The 20,628-nt window shown below is 37.8% G+C and overlaps 1 protein-coding gene across 1 annotated transcript; it reads left to right on the forward strand.

Annotated features, from left to right (window-relative positions):
- The first annotated feature begins 13,081 nt into the window (after positions 1-13,081).
- Positions 13,082-20,062, forward strand: LOC149104514 (uncharacterized). Its single transcript, XM_089271006.1, has 3 exons — positions 13,082-13,151; positions 17,977-18,236; positions 19,686-20,062. Exons 1-3 carry the CDS (start codon positions 13,082-13,084, stop codon positions 19,839-19,841), a joined length of 486 nt encoding a protein of 161 aa, XP_089127132.1. The 3' UTR covers positions 19,842-20,062.
- Positions 20,063-20,628: the final 566 nt, after the last annotated feature.

Here is a 20,628-nt window from a genome sequence, read left to right on the forward strand (position 1 = left end):
CACTGACTATCCTGGATTGTTGAATGTTGATGACAAACCCTTGCCGCCAGAAGGCGTAACAGAAGAGAGCATAAAAGTCTGTTTTGGGTTCTATGATGAGACTAATTGTTGCGCCCGATCGATATTCATTCACATAAAGAATTGTAGTTTCTACTTTGTCTAAAAATTGTTTCCTATTTCTACATGTAGTCTCCGACACTGTGGAACCGACTAAACCAAGTAAATACACTAAATAGGTATCCAGAGAGTACTGTGAGAGTTTGTATGGAGCTTTGTATGAGTTATAGATTTAACAAATGGTAAACGCCATAGCGTGCACTATTGAGTTATGGATGCACGCGGAAGGTTGCTAAGCACGAAAGAAGCGTAAGAGTCGCACGAGGCGATAGCCGAGTGCGACTCTAGCCTCTTGAGTGCTTAGCAAACCTCCCAAGTGCATCCATAACTCAATAGTGCACGCTATGGCGTTTACCATTTGTTTTATAACATAACATTGAGACATTGGAACAAGAGAAGTCCTTTTATTGAGCTACATCACAAAAAAATGTTCGTGTAGTCTTACATGACAAGAGAAAACAAGCGCGCGAAAATTCATTCATGACAACCGACTGCACACCAGTAACTCGATAAAGTTTCATCTTCAGACAACTATGAAGACAGTTTCGCATTTCTGGCAGAAGGACGTCGGTCATCACTTTGGAAGCAATGTCTATCAAAAGATTTGCTTTGTAAACATTAGCACACACGTCAGCAGCGTACACCCATGGGCAAATAGTAGACGCTAAATTAACCAATCAGGGCGCGCGCTTTGCTTTAGTTATGTTATAATTAAAATTGAATCAAGAACTATATCCGTTTCTCCTTTGAAAAGGTGCAATTAAGAATTGGCAAAAAACTAGCTACTAGCATCACCGGTGCCATTCTTTTGTTGGTTACGGCTATAGAAAGTAGCCAAATGCAGGTGAAGTTAACGCAGCCGGCACCGAGCCCTACTTGTTCATATGTCTCACTTAGCGCGCGCGCTCGATGTGTGACGTCGCTTGACGTTGCGACATGAATTAAAAACTGGCCAGTATCAATCGCATTAGTGTGGACAGCGAAAACAGATCCCTTCGAAAATGCTAGCGTCATTCACATAACATCGTAGGCGCAGATTATGGTTGTGTGTTTACAATACTCTTCACAGATTAACCTCTTGGAAAGTTTTAGCGAGAATTTGTGAGGACGAGGAATGTGGTACGAAAGTAGTAGCTGGGACGTTAAGCTTTTTATACGTTTTCAGTAAAAAGAGACATCATTGAACACGCATCATTTCCGGAAAACGCACTGAAAACAGATTTTGAAGGGGTCTAGATCAACTAATATTTCAATCAACGGTCTTACTCAGTTAAATAGGGAGATTAAGAAAACCACGACGGAAACGGCACCGGATGCGTCGCTAAACAAACGGTTTAATGAGCAGAACAATGGCCCTGGACGTGCGTTATAATTCTTGGTACATTTCTTTACCGTCCTTTGAAAAACAACAGCATGAAATGACTAAATTCTGCGTTGTCTGGAGAATGTGTTTAGTTTTATTTTCATAACTGTAAAGCGATATAGAACTGTATATATTCGCTATACGAATAAAGTTATTGTATTGTATTGTTGTAACGTGAACCACGTTTTTTTTTAATCGACACTGTCCTCGGCGACGCCGCCTTGGTTACTTAAACTGACTCCCTAATAGTTTTTCGTGTACGCATGCAGTACTTACATGTAGAAAGTAAAAAATTCTTAATAAACTAAAGTTACTAGTTTAATTGAGTTTCGATATATACAAATAGGAATGATACAGATATCTACATTACAACACTGTTAAGTCCATGCAGATGAATAGCGGGCACATAAGTACACTAGATTCTAACTTACAGAGCGGTCTGACTGACTGGTCGGCTTAGATTGGAAAAATGGCTGACGGAAATTATATAGCGTTTAGTGGGATAAGCTTATTATTGTCAGATCTGCGCAGCCGGACCGGTCAAATTGTAACTCGGTATGCATGTATATATACGCGATTATTAAAATCTCGATCAGTGTTTACTGTAATTCAAGAGTTTTCATAGGGTTATCCATCATAATTGTTCGCGTTGTTAGTTGTGGACCAGGATGTAGATTCGTTTCTGTGCAGGCTACGTAATTATGCTAAAAAGCTGCTATTTAAGAAGTTTGTCCGTTAGGAGTTGTCACTCGACGGCGTCTCCGTTTCTGATCACTCCATTCTGGAAATTTTGTTTTTGGTATAAATATATATTTTTTGTTTAGCACATTTGTTGTATTAATAAGTATCCTAAGGCTGCTTATGTTTATAACAATAAACTATGCTAAGGCTGTTTATGTTTGATCAATAAACAAGATGCCCCGTCCTACAGGCTGGTTTTTTTTTACTTGTACTACGTTAGAAATTATTTTGTTTTCGTTTCACTGCAGAGTGATTAGACAGCAAGAGCCATTACACCCTGCTCTACAAATATGTCAAGCGCACGCGTAATTGTTCGGGTCGTTTTTATTTTCATTTTACTTTAGTTTTCTATATTATTGTGGGGGCTATTTTTAAGAAAACAATTACTTCAATCACGCTTTTTGGATATGAGCTGATCACAGCTTCGTTGGCTATCTATTAAGGAGCTTAAAAAACCACGAGGGCAACTGCAACGGGAACGTCCCTAAACAAGATATTGATTATTATAGGGAGCTTTAGCAAACCACGACGGCGACGGCAACGAGGGCGTCACCAAAACAAAAGATTTAATGATGAAAACAATCATCCTGTGCACGTGCATTACGGCTGCCGCACACTAGCCGAATTTTTTTTTTTGTTGTTGAACTGGAAATTTTTTGTCGCGGTCAAATCGGGTTAAAATTTGTCGGACCATCAGCTTCCTGCACACCAGCCGAGGCTTGGGGCTGAGTCATTTAAAATCAAGATGGCGCTTCTTACGCTGACGTGACTCTCATGACATTTTCTACTTGGTTAAGGCGCGCGCGAGCCCCGTCAAATTGTCTTCGTCCACTGCACACTAGCCGAAAAGGCCCGACAAATTGTTTTTAGATCTCGCATTGTCAGATAAAATTGCCTGGCAAGCCCCGATCTTGTTGCAGACTTGTCTGAATTCACCGCACACTAGCCGACAAGTGAAGATATTTTGTCGGCCGACAAAAAATCGGCTAATATGCGGCGGCTCTTATAAATCTATGTACATTTCTTTGCCATTCTCTACAAAACAGCGACGTGAAATGGCCAATTTTTCGTACCTTCTTTAGGAATTGAAAGCTGTCGGTGCATGTTTGGCCTGAGGAAGGTTTTAGACCGATAGGCGTACTGAACAGATTTACACAGTTGCAATACTCGAAGATAAAATATAAATACATTTTCTACAAGGCATCGTCCTCGGCGTTGCTGTCGCCATTATATTGCTAAAGCTCCCTGAATAGCTTTACCAACGACGACGAGGGAAACGCCGAGGACGATGCCTGGTCAAAGCTGAGCTTATTGTTTACCAGCGAAATTCCCAATTGTTTAGATCTGCTCAGTTTGCCAATGGCTCTAAAAACCTGCTCACGCTAAATATGCAATGACAGCTTTCAAGTTCAAATGGAAATACCATAAATTAGCCGTCGTTGATTCCGTCCCTCAGGCTACGCAGAACTTGGTTATTTCAATTTCTTGTTTTGTGGAGGGCGGCAAAGAAATGTAAAAAGAATTATAACGCACGTGTATAGCTATTGTTTTGCTCATTTTAAAAACTTCTGATTAGTAGCGTTCTCGTTCCCTGTTGTTAATTTTGCATAGGAAGACTAAGCCCACAGCACGAGCGCCAGTCAAAACTGTCCTACTAAAACGACACGATATCAGATAGTCTTTTTCTTCGCAACTAACAAAACTTTAGACAACGATAAAATTGTTGTGGCCTCTTTGAATACTTAGCTCGAGAATTCAGGGTTCAATTTCACGAGGAACAACTTACAGTATTTTCTTCAAAATTGCACTACTATTTTTCTACCTGAGACACTCAACGAACTACAAATAAGTTGTCGGACGCGTGATATCCATTTTCTGGCTTCAAATTAAAGGCTTGGAGACACAAAATGTTAACATTCATAAAAATTTTTACTAGATATATTTACAATCTGATAGAGTTTTCGGAATTATAAATCCCTTTTCTGGAATATATATTCGATGCCGTCTCCAGTGAGAAAGGCTGTCTGACTGCAATTATTACTTCTACTTATGACCCAAGACAGTTCAATGGGCAAAGTTTTAGGGAAACTGTTTTCCGATCTGAAATGCAGTGGACCGTTTTTACAAGTGCATTGTTCCCTCGTCTTTGCACTTCTAAGGCGACGCTTAGATTTATTCATAACGACTTTTTTTCACCATATAAGAAATTAAAACGACAACACCGTATCAATCGGATGGGCCGTAATCTTTTTTTCTCAGGGTTAGCAAATTTAAGATTTGAAGAGAAATGTAAGCTTATCTTCATCGCTCGTATTTTGTGTTGTGTGGCGGCCGTAATAACATTTAAGTACGCGGTCAACTGGTGCGAGGTCTGGAACCAAGAAATTAGGAAAATAAGGACTGAAAACCGTTAGAAAACAAATCAAGAACAGCAATGGTGAATTAAAGCCCTTGGGAGACTGATTTAATTCGACGTGCTTGTCCGTGTTTCTCTTTTATCTTTTTCACTGAAGTTTGAAAAAGCGCTGCAATTCTTATAAAGAGGCGTTGCTATTCTCTCCTCCCTACTAAATACAATGTTAAAACTCAGGCGAAATTACACATTGTAGGTAGGGTGGGGGAGGGGGGAGGCTAAGCAGGTAAAGTTGTTTTTGCTCGCGACTGTTGTCTGGCGTGTGTGCAAAAGCGCCAAGAACGCAAATTTGTCTCAAGACTTTTGTCCATGATTGCGGGTGAAAACTAAATTAACTGAATCCTCTTCGTTTTATGGGGGTGTCTGGTGAAGGGTTTATAGTGGTAGCACGTTTACATACCGGTCCAACCGGTCCAAGTGGAAAGAAGCCCTGACCAAACACCTCAAATCAGGGGAGGTGAAGCTGACACGCCGCCACAGAGAGGCGGGTCCGCAGAAAACAAAGCGACAGCCTCGACAGACCAGAGACAGAACACAAATGCAGCCTCTGCAACAAAGACTGTCACTTCCGCATCGGCCTCCACAGCCACAGACACCGGTGCTCCAGCCAAGCAGACAACTAGGATGCTACCCATGGTCAACCCTGACCGATGGAGGCCTACAACAACGTTTACAGAAATGTGGTCCATCTTAGTGCCAGGCAACTGGTGAATGACTGACTGGCTGTACTGGCTCACACATACGTTGAACGCCCCAACTCACACCTTTTGACATGGCGACGGCCACACTCCGGGCAACGGCATCGACCTGCCTCGTAAACTACATAACTAATAACTGTCCACTGTATGCCACGTGGCATATAGGGCCGCAGCATCTTCCCTATACCTCAATTTGTCTCTAGCCCTGACAGTGCTCTGTTTCTCTCACAACCCTTTCGCGAATTCTTCTTCAATAAAAACATGAACTATTTTAAGAATGAAGAAGTCAAACTGTGAATATAAACACTGGTCGCATAATCATCACAATTTATTCTATATTGACAACGTGTGGTTTAGCTAAACTACGTCTACTTGACAATCTGTATCTTCCGCTTTCTTCGCCTATTGGAGATCTAGACTTAAAGATATTTTCGGGAACAAGGGGGCGAGCTTGTCCTGTTACATGGAAAAAGGTATAATTTTGGATTATTTTAAGGGAACAAGTGCTGTCTGGGAATTATCAACAGACACCTGATGTCAAGGAGCAAAATTGCAATAGTTTTATGATATTATGAAAAAGTGTAAGCTCTGACTAGAAGATCTTGCGTTGTAAACCTTATTGATTTTGAGTACCTTTTACTCCCAATATTCCGTAACTCCTCTAGGTATTCAACAGCGAGAATTTATCATTTGAAATGAAATATATTCAGGTACAACACGCCGGATGAAAAAGGGAAATCATTAACGATACCAACTTGATAAGCCATACAGTTCACAAAAATAATATTCAAACTATTCTCACTGCATAATTAATTAGCTCATTGCAAAACATGCTATTATTCCATAACATTCCCCCGTTTTCGCCCGTGCTGGTGGCGTCGGTAATGCTTTGCGCCATTTGGAGTTTATATTTGGTCTGCACGTCCGCTTGAAGCGTGGTCTTTTCCTCCTGTACTCTACAAAGACAGTCGTCTTTTGCGATCCGCCCACCTCCCCTGGTGGCGGTTGACCAAGCTCCTATTTCCTCATATCCTCGTTGCATGCCTACTGCCTCATCAGTCGCGGACTCTTCCCATAACTTAATCTTATGCAATGAGGTAATGAGTATGCAGTGAGGATATGGTACTAATGAGAGTATACCATCCAAGAAGCTTGATGCGATGAGAAGAAATAGCGAGAATCTGAAGCTGAGTCATCTTGCGCGTAGTTATTTGCGATAAGTAAAACCGGAATTTTTGAAGTTTGTTTTCTTCTGGGATCCAAAGTTTAACTGCAGAAAGTCCCTTTTAATCTCGCTTGAAGACAGTGAATTAGCTTACCTATGTCTTTTATTTCGAATAAAGAAAAAGTTCACATTTACACAAGAATGGCTAACCTTTAGACATATCCAGTCAACCTTGGGAAACGAATTAATTAAACAACAGTATCCTCTTTCCTCATTACAAATGTGCAATTAGAACAGAATTAAAACATATACGAGCTGTGGTCTGCTGAGTCGTCCGTCATGCGAAAAAGTGACATGATTGGCTTATGTCTGACATCAAAGCGTTGTTTTAACTGTGAGTCATATCATGCCATCTTTCATTAGTCGTTGTTAGCTTTTGTTTCAGCATAATTCGACTAGACATCACTGGTGATTATTCGATATTATATTGACTTCTATCTGAGAGTGATTAGATAAAGACATCCGTCGCAATTTAAGAATTAGTGTTCTCTGCTTTTCGTTTTCGTGGCATAGATTTCAGTAATCCTCTGTCCAACTCGAGCGCAGGGTGAGTTTGAAAATGTACTATTTACCTGCTTTGTAATTTATATAGATAGTATCTTCATTAAGTTTTCTTCAGTTTAGTTAAAGATGGCTGTTGAAGGATTCTTGATAATTTGGAAAACGAATCGATAGGCAGAAATTATACCTAATTTGTTCGAATTCACATCAAACCCTTTCTATTCGGTCTTACGTAAAGTCAGCGCCATATCTCTCCGCCGCACCGTATTAATCTTGTCAAGTGCGGACATGTGATGAGAATAAAGAAAATCAAGCGTAGCACAGACTGTTAATGTCACGATATTCTGACCAATTTTGTAATGGAATATTTTCAAATCACACATGCTGGAGAAAATAAGCGTTATAGCCATCATAGAAAACACAGTGTCAAGCTGTGTACAATAGGATCGAAGACTTTATGCCCACCATTCGCTAGTGGCAAAACTACCAATCACAATCAAGAATTATCGATCCGCCGAACGAGTATATAATACCAAAAAAATATGCCAGGTGCGGAGTGTTACCGAGCATTGGTCTCTACCACTCCATGTTATCGGCAATTGATGAGATCCAGAAGGATCGAAACCGCGGTCTTGCCTGATCTACAAGGCTTCGAGCCTTCTAACAAAAGAGGGACTATTAACAGTCTCAAGAAAACCTGACAACATCGCAAATAAAAGCAATGACAACCACAACGTGGAGCTGGACGAACAATCATAGGAAGAACTCCTAAATTCAGAGCTTTTGCCTGAACAAAACCACACAATATCATAAACAACACGCAAAACAGTCTACAGACTTGCGCGTGAACATCTACATTTGCAGTTCCAGAAAGAACATACTGGAAGGACAAAAAGCTCGATGAAATTGATGCAAGAAGCATAAGAACGTCTCTCTAATACAGACTCATAGCTTTCAACAAGGCAAGCTACAGCTATCTCTGGCGAAGCCGGACAAAGATAAATATGACACCCGTGATAACAAGCAGCATAACTTGCAACAGTAAATCAAACAGCTGGGCCCGGCGTAATAATACAAAATGCAAGTAACCAACATGCTCAGGGAATATTTCAAACTTTGTTCCTCCAGAGCTAACATTCAGAGAGCTTAAAACATATCTTGCAATCAAATGAGCCAAAAAAAGTAATACGTGGCCAAAAACAGAGGTGTCAAACTCAACAAATTACATGCGGATAACAGCGGAAGCCACGCAGACCTATGACCTCTAACGGCTCTACTCTGGTGAAATATCCTCCTAAAAACAGGAGTATTGCTTAGCGAAATATTCAAAGATCCCCCTGTCGTACAATACAAAAGGGGCAGATCCTCAAAGATATACTAGTTCGAGCAAAACTCTCAAAGCGGCTATTACACGTGGATAGGAGTTGTGTAGGCCTGTCACCCCATTGTTATCACTAAAAATGATATCTTAGCAGGCCATCTGCTTCTCTTCGAGATCAAGGGTTATAGTTTTAAGTCTTTTGTTTGAATCGGGAGCCAAGACGGTCGCTGATGATCTCCGATTAGCTGTAGATTTGGAAGTGATGTGGTAAAATGCTACACGCAGTTGTGCTCATAACCAATTCATTCTAAAAAAATGATGCATTGTCAAAATCTAGAACGAAGAAGTGAAACGGCTCTCAAGTCAGCAGCTTTACCAGTAAAATATGAAACGAAACCGACAGCAGTAGAAAAAAAAAAAAAAAAAGAAAAAACTGTGTACTTGATAAAAGGTTGATGCTGAGTATTTTCCTCTTCATTGGAAAAGTGTCTAACAGTTAACTTGAGGTGCTTACCGTAAATCCTTGAACAATCACTCGATCCTTTTAAGTCTTGTAAACAATGTCGAAATTGTATTAATTCAGTTATCAAATTATCAAATTACTTTAATTTTCTTATCTTGTGATGTGAACATAATTTTACTTTGTATCATATGTATATAATCGATGCTTTGAATTAAAATAGTTGGTTTCTTAACGAAAGAAGCATAATGTTCCCTACCTTTTCTTAGCCTGTAATTCAAATTGCATGCTAGAGGAAGTTAATTTGCTACCGTTTGTTTAAAACCACCCGCAATGCAGGCCAATTTGCGCAAGCAACAGAAATCTGTTCTATTATTTATTTGTTCGGTTTTTCAGTTCGTACTTGTAAGAAGGTTTACTTCCATAATCCGATAGAAACACATAACTCGAAAAAAATCTCGCGAAAGTATCCGAAAAAAGTGTATAAAAAGAAACTAAATAGGAACATCAAATTTTATTATATTCTTATTGACAGTGTAATGAAGAAAATGGCTCTGATCATGATGTTTACCTACCGCTAATTTGAAATAACTCTCTCAGCGGAGGTTGACGCAAGAGGTCTTGACGCAAGGGTAAAAATATTATGGAATTAAATGCCAATCCTGCCAAAGATGAAGGCCCACTATCGTTTAAATTTGCCATACATACAACTGTACCTAAAAGAATACGTTCATGATGCAGATTTAACAAAGTTTTCGTGTCCGTATAATTAGCAATTTCCTTGGCAACCTATTTTCTGTCTTGTTGCACGAAACTTCTTCTTAAAAAATAATCAGCCCTAATAGTCGACCAAACAGAAGCTAATAATTCGAAGGAACGGTTCCTCCTTTTTCTATGAACTGGGAAAAACGCAAGTTCTAAACCTATTATTTTTTTTAACAAAACTTGAAAAGCTAATAGGCACCTCTTTCCTTATCAGAATATTAATATGCTGTCTGCATAAACAGGTGGCAAGAACAATGTGGCTATTATATTGATGTAACACCAAATCCTCACAAGGACAATTACTAATAAATGTATGATGATTAGTAGTGAGAATTTACGCTTCATCTCGGGGACGGATAGATTAAAAAAAAAAAACATGCCGCCCCTCGCACTTTTAAAAGTCGATTTTAATTTACGTTCTTCCCTAATTACCACTAAATTACGACTTCGAGGTGCCCAGTGTCCCAACATCAGTGTCCAATGTGGTATAAAGAAGGAATGCACCAGAAGTTCGAGTAACAAATAGTAAAAAAAAAATGTACCCAGTTAATTTACATGGTATTGCAAACTTCTGTGCGACTGTTTTAAATATCTTCCCAAAATTAACTTTTAACAAGCAGGTCATAATTCAAGACCAGTAAGCTATTTTCTCTGACATTTTCGTTCCAAAACAGAAAAAAAAAAAAACAAAAACAAATGATCTTGAAGTTTTCGTACGCGAGGTTTTTTCAGTACGTCCACCTTGTTTGCCACCGTAATATCATCTCTTCTGAATGAATGAACGCCAAATAGACGAACGAACGAATATATTGAGACGAGTACGAGCTGCTAATAAATTAGCTGAATTTTACCATTAATTTGAACGTCTCCTAACGACATATGAGCCACAAGTTTGCTTGCAAGCAACCAAATGTTCATGTATGCTTAAAATACTTGCTAAAATTTGCAAGCTGCGTAGCCTTTAAAGTGCCTATGAAGTAAAAAAAATTGCTGCCTACTCGAAAGGCTTCTTAAAGTAAAGAAGAATGGCGTTTTCCTGGCCTTTCCTGTTTAAAAACTTAACATCATATAGAGAAACATGAACCTCATTAACATTATATAACTAAACGAAGCTTGGGGCCTGTACTGAACTTTTCTGCAAGATGTGGCACGCTCGTCAAAACAAAAGCTTTATTATCGCTGAAAGCTTTTTTCCTTCCATTCGACGCAAGTAGAAAAGCATAAAACTGGCACTAGGGTGTTGAAAACCCATCGACGTAAACCCAGCTTTGAGAAGCGTGGTGAAGCTAAAACTTCACAACTCTCTTTCAAATTTGCCCACATGCATTTTTTTTTAAATATAGTTTTACTCAACCATATGCTGTTCTCCTCAGTAGTTTACTGACATACATTTTCACATATAGCAGTTGGGAAAAACTGCTTGAATATCAGGCAGATGTATGTCACTTTTACCGTAATCATCTTCTTTAGTTAAAACATCTTAACGAGAAAGCTCATGATTTAATAAGTATTTCAATCATGAGCTCTATAAAAAGATACATACAAGTCATAGTTCTTCTTGTAGAAAACAAAGCTGATCGACAATCTGAGGATAAAGGATGGGCCGAACACTCAGTTTTCCACACGTCTAATCTAACTTTATAAATTCTTCATCTTTCAAGAGAGAACAAAGGTTCTCTACTGGAACAGCTTCTTTATTTTCCTTACAAATGTTAAACATAAATTGTTCATTAAACGCTTTTCATAATTTCGGGATTAGCAAGCTACATTGTACATGTCATGGACTCACTGGACATCTTCTTCCTTGCATTAAGCGCTTGAAAATTCACGAAAGAGAAACCTTCTGTACAGGAAGTGCTGCTTTATTTTCCTTGTATTTGTAAACATTAAGTTCTAAGTAGCCTTTATTTCGATAATTTTGGGATTAGTTTAAGTCGCCATTCTAACCAATTTGTGATAGGGTGGTAAATGTATTTGGTGATATTTCAATTATATTACAGATTTAAGTTCAACAAACGTTTATTTAGCAGACAAGGTTCGCACTTTTCATAAAGCGAAAATAAAATGTCTCTTAGCTTTGGTAGAATAGTCAGCTTAATTAACGTACATGATGGTGGGCAAACTAAACACATCTGTTGCGTATTTACCTCAATTCGCCTTAATTTAGGTCACGTTAACTTCAAATACCTCAATTAACATGAGTATTAATTTCCTTTAGAAAATGGACCTTCTAAGAACTGCACTTTAGTAAGTTTGGTTGCGTGTTTTATTATGTATTTCTAACAGCCTTTGAGCGAATCGTCTTTAAATAGAAACGTAAACTCCTCGAAACATGACGGCGTCAAACTGTGCAAACAAACAACTGGTCGAATGATGAACACTTTTCCATTAACACACGTAAATCTAAAGTGCTTGTACTTTAAAATCTCTATCTTTCTCGTTCTTTTCTTCCTGGAGACTCCAAAGATTTTTGGGAAGAAGGAATTATAGCCTTTTGCATGAGACAAGGGATAATTTTCAATTACTTTAATAGAACAAGTGATGTCTTGGAACTATCAACAGAAACTTGATATCAAGGGGCAAAATTGCATAAATTTAAAGTTTTAAGGCATTGGTAGGAAGTGTAAACTCTTATTAGGAAATCTGTCGTCGTTTACTTTATTGATTCTTGAGTAGCTTTCTCTCCCAATAGTCTTTCACATGTCTGGGTATTCAACATGTGCACTTTCTCATTATAGATTGTACAAATTTAAGGGCAAACACGCGGGATGAAAAAGGGATATCATTAACGAAGGTTACCGTCTCAATAAACTATATATGATGATCAAAAAAAATAACATTCAAACAAATGAAAGTATAGCAATAAAATATCTAGATGCAAGACTAAATAGCGGAAATATGAAACTGAATCATCGCTGCGTTCAGTTTAAGAAAGAATGTTATTTCTTAGAAGGAAAACCGAAATTTGAGAAATTTATTTTCTTCATTGATCTGAGGTTTAACTGCAGATAATTTATTCTATCAATGCTTGAGGACAGTGAATTAGCGTAACGACCTTAACCATGTCTTTTATTTCGATAAAAAGCAAAACAAAACAAAACAAAACAACCAAAACTCAAACTTTCACTAGAGTGGTTCTCCTTCAAATGTATTCAGTAAACAACCTACATGTAGGTAAATAAATTAACTAAAGAACCGTATTCTATTTACTCATTAAAAATGCATAATCAGAGCAGAACGTTTATATGTACTTTGGGGAGTGCAGTCTCTTGTCAAGTGAATAAGTAACATGATTGGTTTACGTCTGTTATCTGAGCGCTGTTTTAAATTTAAGCCATATCATGCCATCTTTCATTAGTCGTTGTTAGCTTTTGCTGGAGCTTAATTCGACAAGACATCACTGGTGATTATATACTCAATACTGTATTGACTTGTATCTGAGTCTTATTAAGTGGAGACATCCGCTGCAAGTTAAGAATGAGTTTCTCTCTGCTTTTCGTTCTCGTGTCATGGATTTCAGTAATCCCTTGTCCAACTCGTGCGCAGCGTGAGTTTAAAAAAAAAATTTCCTCTTTACCTGCTTTGTATTTTATAGATGCTATCTTAATTTCTAAGTCAGCGTTGCCCAGTTTGGTTAAAGATGGCTGTTAAAGGATTCTTGATAATTTGGGAAACGAATCTTTAGTCAGAAATTGTACTTAGACTAATATGTTCGAATAAGCATCACATTGTTTCCATTCTGTCTTACGCTGAGTCAGTGCCGTATCTCTCTGTACTGCATTTATCCTGGCAAGCGCGGACGTATGACGAGAATAAAGGAAATCAAGCGAAGCATAAACTGATATTGTCACAATAGTCTTCCAATTTTTGAAAATTAAGTGATATGTAAGCAAGCCTATCTACTTCTCTTCGTGATCGAGGGTTAATCTGTAGTCCACTGGTTGAATCGGGAACCAAGATATTCCCTTATGATCTCTGATTAGCCGTAGATTTGGAAGCGATGTGATAGAATGCTACACCCGTTTGTCTTCATAACCAGGTGATTCAAAAAAGTGCCGCATTGTCATGTAAAACGAGGAAGTGAGACAAATCTTAAACTAGCTTTACCTCTAATGCACAAAAAGGCAAATGAGAACAGTTTGAAGAAACCATGTTTACTTGATTAAAGGTTAAGCTGAGCATTTTCCTCTTCATTGGAAAGTGTGTCTAACAGTTAACTAGAGGTGCTTACTGTAAATCCTTGGACAGTCACGAGATCTTTTTAAGTCTAATGAACAATATCTCGTATGAGATACGTGCGTCATTTGAATACCATATCATGTATAAGATACGTGCATCAGCCATGTTTACCAAATTGAAATTACTTCGATTTTCTTGTCTTGTGTTTTAAACCTGATTTTACTTTGTGATACATGTATATACGGCTCATGCTTTTTATTAAAACAGTCCGTTTCCTAGCGCAAGTACAATAATCAATTCTGCAATTTTTTTGGCCTGTAGATCGAAACTCACAAAGATTTCAGAGGAAGTTGCTGCTGTTTCTCAAAAATCACCCAAAAGCCAGGCAAATTTTTGAGCAGACAAGAGAACTCTGATCTGATACTTATTTGTTCGGTTTGGTGTTCGTTCATGTACAAGCCTTCCTTGTATAATGCGATACAAACGCAGAACCCGAGAAAGCGCTGTTGACATTGTGATGGCACGAGTAAAGAGAATTAATATTTTGATTTTTCTTCATTTTCTTGCATTTTTTCCCGAGGAAAAGGAATTTAAAACATAGTATAAATTAACTTGAATTCAAGATCGTGCAGTGGGTAATAGTCAGGTGCTTGAATATGTATGATAAAAAGAGGAAATTTAAGGAGTGTTAATGCGCGCATTTCAAGGAGTGTTAAAGCGCGCAATTTAATTAGTGTTATAGTGTGGGATTTAAGGAGTCTTATTGTGTAAAATTTAAGGAGCCTTAAAATGCGCAATTTAAGGATTGTTAAAGTGCACAATTTTAAGAGTCTTAAAGTGCGTAATTCAAGGAGTGTTTAGTTGCACAAATTAAGGAGCCTTAAATTGCGAAATTTCAAGAGTCTCAATGTGCGTAATTTAAGGAGCCTTAAAGTGCACAATTTAAGGAGTCTTAAAGTGCGCTATTAAAGGAGTCTTAAAGTGCGCAATTTAAGAAGTCTTAAAGTGCGCTATTTAAACAGTCTTAAAGTGCGCAATTCAAGGGGTATTTAAGTGCGCTATTTAAGTTGTGTTAAAGTGTGCAATTTTAGGAGTCTTAAAGTGCGTAATTTAAGAAGTGTTTAATTGCGCAAATTAAGGAGTCTTAAATTGCGCAATTTTAGGAGTCTTAAATTGCGCAATTTCAGGAGTCTTAATGTTCGTAACATAAGAAGCCTTAAACTGCACAATTTAAGGAGTCTTAAATCGTGCTATTTAAGGAGTCTTAGAGTGCGCTGTTTAAGTAGTCGTAAAGTGCGTAATTTAAGAAGTCTTAAAGCGCGCTATTTAAACAGTCTTAAAGTGTGCAATTCAAGGAGTCTTAAAGTGTAATATTTGAGGAGTCTTAAAGAGCGCAAGTTAAGGAGTCCTAAAGTGCACAATTTAAGGCGTCTTAAAATCCGTAATTTCAGGAGTCTTAAAGTGCGAAATTTCAGGAGTCTTAAAGAGCGCAATGTCAGGAGTCTTAAAGTGCACAATTTAAGGAGTCTTAAAGTGCGCTATTAAAGGAGTCTTAAAGTGCGCAATTTAAGAAGTCTTAAAGTGCGCTATTTAAACAGTCTTAAAGTGCGCAATTCAAGGGGTATTTAAGTGCGCTATTTAAGTTGTGTTAAAGTGTGCAATTTTAGGAGTCTTAAAGTGCGTAATTTAAGAAGTGTTTAATTGCGCAAATTAAGGAGTCTTAAATTGCGCAATTTTAGGAGTCTTAAATTGCGCAATTTCAGGAGTCTTAATGTTCGTAACATAAGAAGCCTTAAACTGCACAATTTAAGGAGTCTTAAATCGTGCTATTTAAGGAGTCTTAGAGTGCGCTGTTTAAGTAGTCGTAAAGTGCGTAATTTAAGAAGTCTTAAAGCGCGCTATTTAAACAGTCTTAAAGTGTGCAATTCAAGGAGTCTTAAAGTGTAATATTTGAGGAGTCTTAAAGAGCGCAAGTTAAGGAGTCCTAAAGTGCACAATTTAAGGCGTCTTAAAATCCGTAATTTCAGGAGTCTTAAAGTGCGAAATTTCAGGAGTCTTAAAGAGCGCAATGTCAGGAGTCTTAAAGTGCACAATTTAAGGAGGCTGAAACGCGCAATTTAAGGAGTCTTAAAGTGCGCAATTCGAGGAGTTTTATAATGCGCAATTTCAGGAGTCTCGAAGTGCGCAAGTTTAGGAGTCTCGAAGTGTGCTATTTAAGGAGTCTTACAGTGCGAAATTTAAGGAGTCTTGAAGTGTGCTATTTAAGGAGTCTTAAAGTGCGGAATTTAAGGAGTGTTAAAGAACGCAATTGAAGGAGTCTGAAAGTGCGTAAGTTAAGGAGTGTTAAAGTGCGAAACCGAAAGAGTCTTAAAGTGCTTAATTTAAGGAGTGACAAGCGCCCAAGGAAACTTGAAACTAGATATATTACATAAAGCATTTTTTGGTGATTTTACGAAAGCTTTTATAAAAAAGACTTGGCCCAGATAATGATAATGTTCTAAAATGTTTCTGTGGTTCAGGACCAATTTACAGAAACACTCGTGAAAGTATCAGAAAAATGCATAAAAAAAACTGGATAGGAATACAGAATTTTATCCTATTTTACACCCACAGTGTAACGACTAAAATTGTAGTGATTCTCATCATTACCCACCGCTAATTTGAAATAACAATACTCTTAGCAGAAGTTGTTTAAGCGCAAATTCTAAAGAGAAGTTTGCCGGGGTCTAAACGCAATAGTAAAATTGTTATGGAATTAAATGGGCATTATTTTGTAAAAACTTGCCAAAGATTAAAATCGATGATGATGTAAATCCAACGTAGACGTCGTGTCTTGTATTAATTAGCCATTTGCAAATTTAAGGCAATCTAACTTCGGTCTGGTAGCCAGGAAATTTTCCATAAGACTTGATCTGACGTATCAGTCCACAAAAGCTAATATTTCAAGGGGACGGTTCCTTCTTCTGCAGTAGAGCGCAATTTCGGGTTCCACGACTACTATTTTTTTAAACTAAATTTGAAAAGCTTGATCAGCACTCTCTATTGTTAGAATATCAATAGGCTGTCCGAATAGACAGGTGGCAAAAGCAACGTGGATATCATATTGATATACCACCAAATTCTCACAAGACAGTAACTGAGAAATATGCGATGCTTACAGAGGAGAATTTACGTTTGATATGGGCAAGGGAAAGATTAAAAAACAAACCGGCCGTCACTCGCACTTTAAAAATCGATTTTAAGTTTTAGACCTTTTTACGTTCTTCGCTAATTTTCACTAAATTACGCTTCGAGGTGTCCAGTCTTCAAAATATTTGTAGTTTGCAATTTCATTTAAACACTAAGTAAACGATTTAACCATCAGCGTCGTACCTCAGGAATTCACCTGAGGTACGAGTAACATGTGGACATACACTTATTATTTACATCGTGTTGCAAACTTCTGTTTGACTAATTTAAAATTCTTCTGAAAAATAAATGATTTCTAACAACAGCACATATCGAAAACCACTTGAAAGTATTGGAGAAATGAAACTTATGATAAAACTTTACCTGCGTTTGCAATATTTCTTTGAACTTTGAAATTTATTTTCTCTAGTTTTTACAAATAAAATGTTCCCAATGTTACTCAAGGCAACTATTTAATACTATCTTTGGCTTTAATAAAATGTAAAAGGGACTGAAAAGTACCTAAAAATTATTCTGGTCCACTAGAAACTGAAATTTCTCGATTTACTATCAGATTTTGTCATAAATTCTTCATAAAAAAGCGATGACACTGAAAGGTAAACTCTGAAATACATCATGCAGTTATCTCGGATCCTTACAAGACTTAGCAAGCGGGAGAGAAAATTACGACTACACTTTTAACTCCCCTTTCAGAAAGTTATTTCACAATTGGTATCAGAACAATAACGAACCATTTAGAAATTATAGTTTCACCGATTTGTTTAGACAAAGGTCTGGCGAAAAATTAATCTTGTGCGTGGAGATCAGAGTAAATCGAAATAAAGATATACTGCATGTTTATAAAAGATACTATGTAAATGACCCCTCATCACTCATTCCTCAATAAGTCTGTTCTTTTTAAAATGTTTGCCTATTGATTTTTGTTTCAGACTTTAAAAGCCTGTTTTAAATTTTCGTCTATTTATTATAAGCTCTTCAGATAAACATGTTTATATTTTTTTCAGATGGAGGACGTGAGCTCTACTTTCCAGTCTACTTTTTCTATGCTGAGAAACGTTTAGTGAACCACTGGATAAAAACTATGATTGTCAATGACTTGGACGAGTGTGAATACCGTTGCTACCTGGATGCAAACTGTGTCAGTCTTAATATTAGGAACAAAGATCCTGAAGGAACACATGAATGTGAGCTGAATAACTCCACTCACTTGGAGCATGACAAGGATCTGAAGGACGACCAGCTTTACTACTATCGTGGCGCCGAAGTAAGCAACTATGAACTTTTTGACTTTGCGCCCTCAATTACTTTGTTAGACTGTATATTACCACCGGAAGCCCTCACTCACAAACGTTTTGGACTTGAACAAATAATGAGAGAAAGCAGGCGTGAACCCAGAAACAAGAAGCGGGAGCTCGGAAGACAACACAAGTCATCCTTGCCGGGAGGAAGGGGTTCGGTGGGGGGGGGGGGGGGGGGGGAGGAGGAGGGGTGGGGAGCGGTGGAAAGGTAAAAGTCTGTTGCTTAAACAAAGAAAATGAAAGAGAGAATACAATGGTAGGATAATGCTGACCTATATATGTCCAACCAGTGTATAAATAGGTAACGAATAATCCCATGGCTCATGACACAGTTTGGCCAGCTGATTTCAACCTTTTGCTTTGATTTTTGCAGTCTGTTGATAAACAGAAATTTACAAGGTGACTTATTTTGTTTCAAACACGAGTAGCATCGTTCCAGTATAAACACCGTCAGCCTTCTGAGCAAAGTCTCTTGAGCTAGCTGTCAATCCATTTTAGAGTATTGCGATCAATATAAGATACTGTGCTGCAACATACTCTTTAGGCTCAAGAGTCGTTGTCGTTATAGGTTTCATGTAAATTTTGGTTGGAATTAGGCGATACACGTAAAATATCCCAGTATTATATCACAAATTCCATGGCTTAGATCACACTCGGGTTTTGCTTAATAATACCTCCTTTTTCTTCCGCCTTTTGTCGGGTAACAGAATTTCAGTTTCAAAAGTAAAGAAGAGCTGTATCGTGTCGTTCGAAGATACCTCATTCGTACTTAACCTCGCGCGTTCTTAATTTCGCGAGGTTTTATTTCGCGACTTGAGGATACGATCTTAAGTAAAGAAAATTAAATTTCGCAAAATTACGTCGACAAAGGTCAAATAACACTTTATGAGGCAATTGCTTGGCTTCGTAAATTTATTACCGTAGTTAATTTCGCGAGCGTTTTTTGCGAGTCTTAAAATTTGGGAAAAATCACGAAAATTAATACTCGCGAAAAAAACTGACTGCACGAAAAAATATGGGAACTTTAATACCAGATTATGTAAGAAATAATCCTTGGCTAATTTTAAATGATATTTAGTCACGGGTTCGTTGGTAATTGTTGATTATTTTTCCTTAAAAATATTCAGTATTTATGTGGTCTTGTTTTCAACTAATTAGGTCTCTTCCTCTGATTTACCGTTATCTTCAGCTTGTAAATTCGCCAAAACCCCTTAAGTACAGTCATCAAATTTTCCATTTGCAGACTACTTCTAGGGAAACGGGCTCCTCGGATAAGGAACTGGGATATTAAAACAATGGAAAAGCCGTGAAATTAAATCTGCTTGTGAAATTTTCCTGCAATCGCGAAATGCAGCTCCCAAATTCTCGCGAAAATTAGTAAGAATACTAACTACTTTTTTGTTACTTTGATTTAGAATCATTGTGGAAAGAACCAGGAGAAGTGCCAAAACAACGCAACTTGTCTGTCCGGTTTTACGAGTAAGAAATATCGATGTGTGTGCACTCCTGGTTTTGAGGGCGAAAACTGCGAGCACGGTAGGTATAAAAGATATCTCAAATATTATGACTAGTTGCAGTGTTCTTAACATCTTGCAGGTAGCTGTCATTTAACACAAGTAGAGGTAAGCATCGAGTATTCGGCAGCAGAGGTTCCAAAACAGATATCTCCTATACCATCGTCGTTAAAACATAGCAAACGGCCTAAAATAAGCCAGTAATATCCAAGGTGGATCTGCCTACTTGTCCAATTCAAATGAAGTTTTTCTCAAAAGTTTTGAAACTTCCAAATAACAGCATGAAAAACTAGTCACAAAGAAACTAAAGAGCATGGGTTAAAATGCCCAACACAGTTGTTAACCCCAAAGTTGAACACCTATCAAAAATTGCGACCAAAAAAATAAACCTAAGAATCGCGATGGCATCCATATACATATATAGATAGATAGATAGATAGATAGATAGATAGATAGATAGATAGATAGATAGATAGATAGATAGATAGAGATGTGTAAACGATGTTGGTTTGCCAACGATGATGCCTTGGAGAAAAGGATCCAGTGGATACAGAACGTTTCTTCTTTAAATAATTATAGGTTGAATAAACAGAAGAAGATGCGAACTTTTCTCGTAGGAGGTCTTTAATTTAAGTGGACGTTTCGCCCATTCGGGCTTCTTCAACACTAAGAATATCAATACTCGGAATAAAATTTACAACATGTGAAAAAGACCAAAAAGAGAACACTAAGAAGCACGATGGCATCCACAAGCCTTCTACCCTACTTATTCTCTTCGAGCCTTAATTACCTGAGGGTAAGATGGACTTTCCTTTACATTTCGTTGTCGAACTTGTTAACTATA

This window comes from Orbicella faveolata, unplaced genomic scaffold, assembly GCF_042242905.1.
Source record: "Orbicella faveolata isolate gen_17 unplaced genomic scaffold, um_ofav_v1 contig_34, whole genome shotgun sequence".
Taxonomy (NCBI): Eukaryota; Metazoa; Cnidaria; class Anthozoa; order Scleractinia; family Merulinidae; genus Orbicella; species Orbicella faveolata.